This window comes from Priapulus caudatus, unplaced genomic scaffold (assembly GCF_000485595.1).
Source record: "Priapulus caudatus unplaced genomic scaffold, Priapulus_caudatus-5.0.1 Scaffold341, whole genome shotgun sequence".
NCBI classification, from domain to species: domain Eukaryota; kingdom Metazoa; phylum Priapulida; class Priapulimorpha; order Priapulimorphida; family Priapulidae; genus Priapulus; species Priapulus caudatus.
In genome coordinates, this window is record NW_014577402.1 from 115,313 (window position 1) to 116,663 (window position 1,351).

Sequence of the window (1,351 nt, forward strand, 5' to 3'; positions counted from 1 at the left end):
CACACACACACACACACACACACACACACACACACACACACACACACACACACAACTCACGCACACGCGCACGCATGCACACGAACAAACACAGGCGGTCCATTATAACAACCCCCGAGAAAAATCATCGTGCCGTTGTAAGAGCCTCCGAGAACGTTGCATTGTTAGAGCATCCGTGAGCAAGAAAGCATTACATTGTAACAGCCTTCCGATCAAAAAACGTTTTGTTGTCATAGCACCCCCGTAGAAAAACCTTCCCCTCCCCCGTAATAATGACATCATAATGACGGCCTCGTTTCTCGTTGTTTGCAGGAAATTGGTGAAATCGTATCTACCGAAGAAGAAAGCCGACGAAAAACAGTGAGTACTGTTCCTCATCGTTTAGCAATATCCTTCGCATTCGTCGTGTTGTTTTGTCCTTGTGTAAAAGCGTTAATTGGCTAGAGAGTAGAGACTGTCGCCCGCAGCTGGACTGATGCCAAAGGTTCCTATGGCTGAGCCCAGGAGGTTGATGCTAGTAACGGCTTCACGGGGATAGTCTAAAACCCACCGCTGCAATAGCGACACGTTGTCAAGACAGCCACGTTAGTTAGTTTTAAGTATTCAGCTCAGCGATTTCCTCAATTGAAAGGTTGCCCCAAATCTTGAGTTGTATGTGGAGCGTAAACGGTGGCCAGGTAACAACTTCTCGTGGTCGAATGAGAGGCGGGGGGGGGGGGGGGGGGGGGGGGGTGAGTGGGGAGTGGGCGGCTGGAAGCTGTGGTAAAGAGCTATGAGCTATGAGCTCTATCCGTCATCTTTGTGCGCTGTCAATATTGCTCTTTAAGAAAGCTGAAACCTATCCGGTAGTGATAAGCAATTTGCTGACCGATATCATGGGTAACAACACAAGTACATCCTGCATCGTGCTGGTACTGTTACTCCTTAGCGATCTCTAGCGTGCCTCTTACGTCTGGTTTTCTCGGACCTCGAGATTTCACGCAGATGTATTTGAGGGACAGACTTATCCAACCTGTAGCGATAGCGCGATGATTCCCGCGTCTCAACGTGCCTCAATCGAATTGAGACGCGATACTCTCCGCGTCTCAACTCGTCTCTATAGATATCAATCTGAGACGCGATCCTCCGCGTCTCAAGTCGTCTCAATTGATCTGAGATGCGATGCTGCAGCGTGTCTCATCGTCGACCGAGTTTTGATCTCGGCGGTGCTCTAGAAACGCGAGGCCGTGGAACTAACGCACGCAGCGCGGACGCGTGGAATTCCCCACTCCTCTACTAACTACAGAAGAAAGCAGGCTAACCGCACCTAGCGTGTGTACACGTGTGTGTGTGGGAGAGAGAGAAAGAGAGA

General features: G+C 50.1%; 1 protein-coding gene across 1 annotated transcript in view; it reads left to right on the forward strand.

Moving 5' to 3' along the window:
* Positions 1-1,351, forward strand: part of LOC106809270 (formin-binding protein 1-like) — an 81,183-nt gene that overhangs the window by 32,370 nt on the left and 47,462 nt on the right. Inside the window, exon 3 of the mRNA XM_014812282.1 lies at positions 313-360. Coding sequence (XP_014667768.1) covers positions 313-360 — 48 coding nt within the window. The remainder of the gene's footprint in view (positions 1-312; positions 361-1,351) is intronic.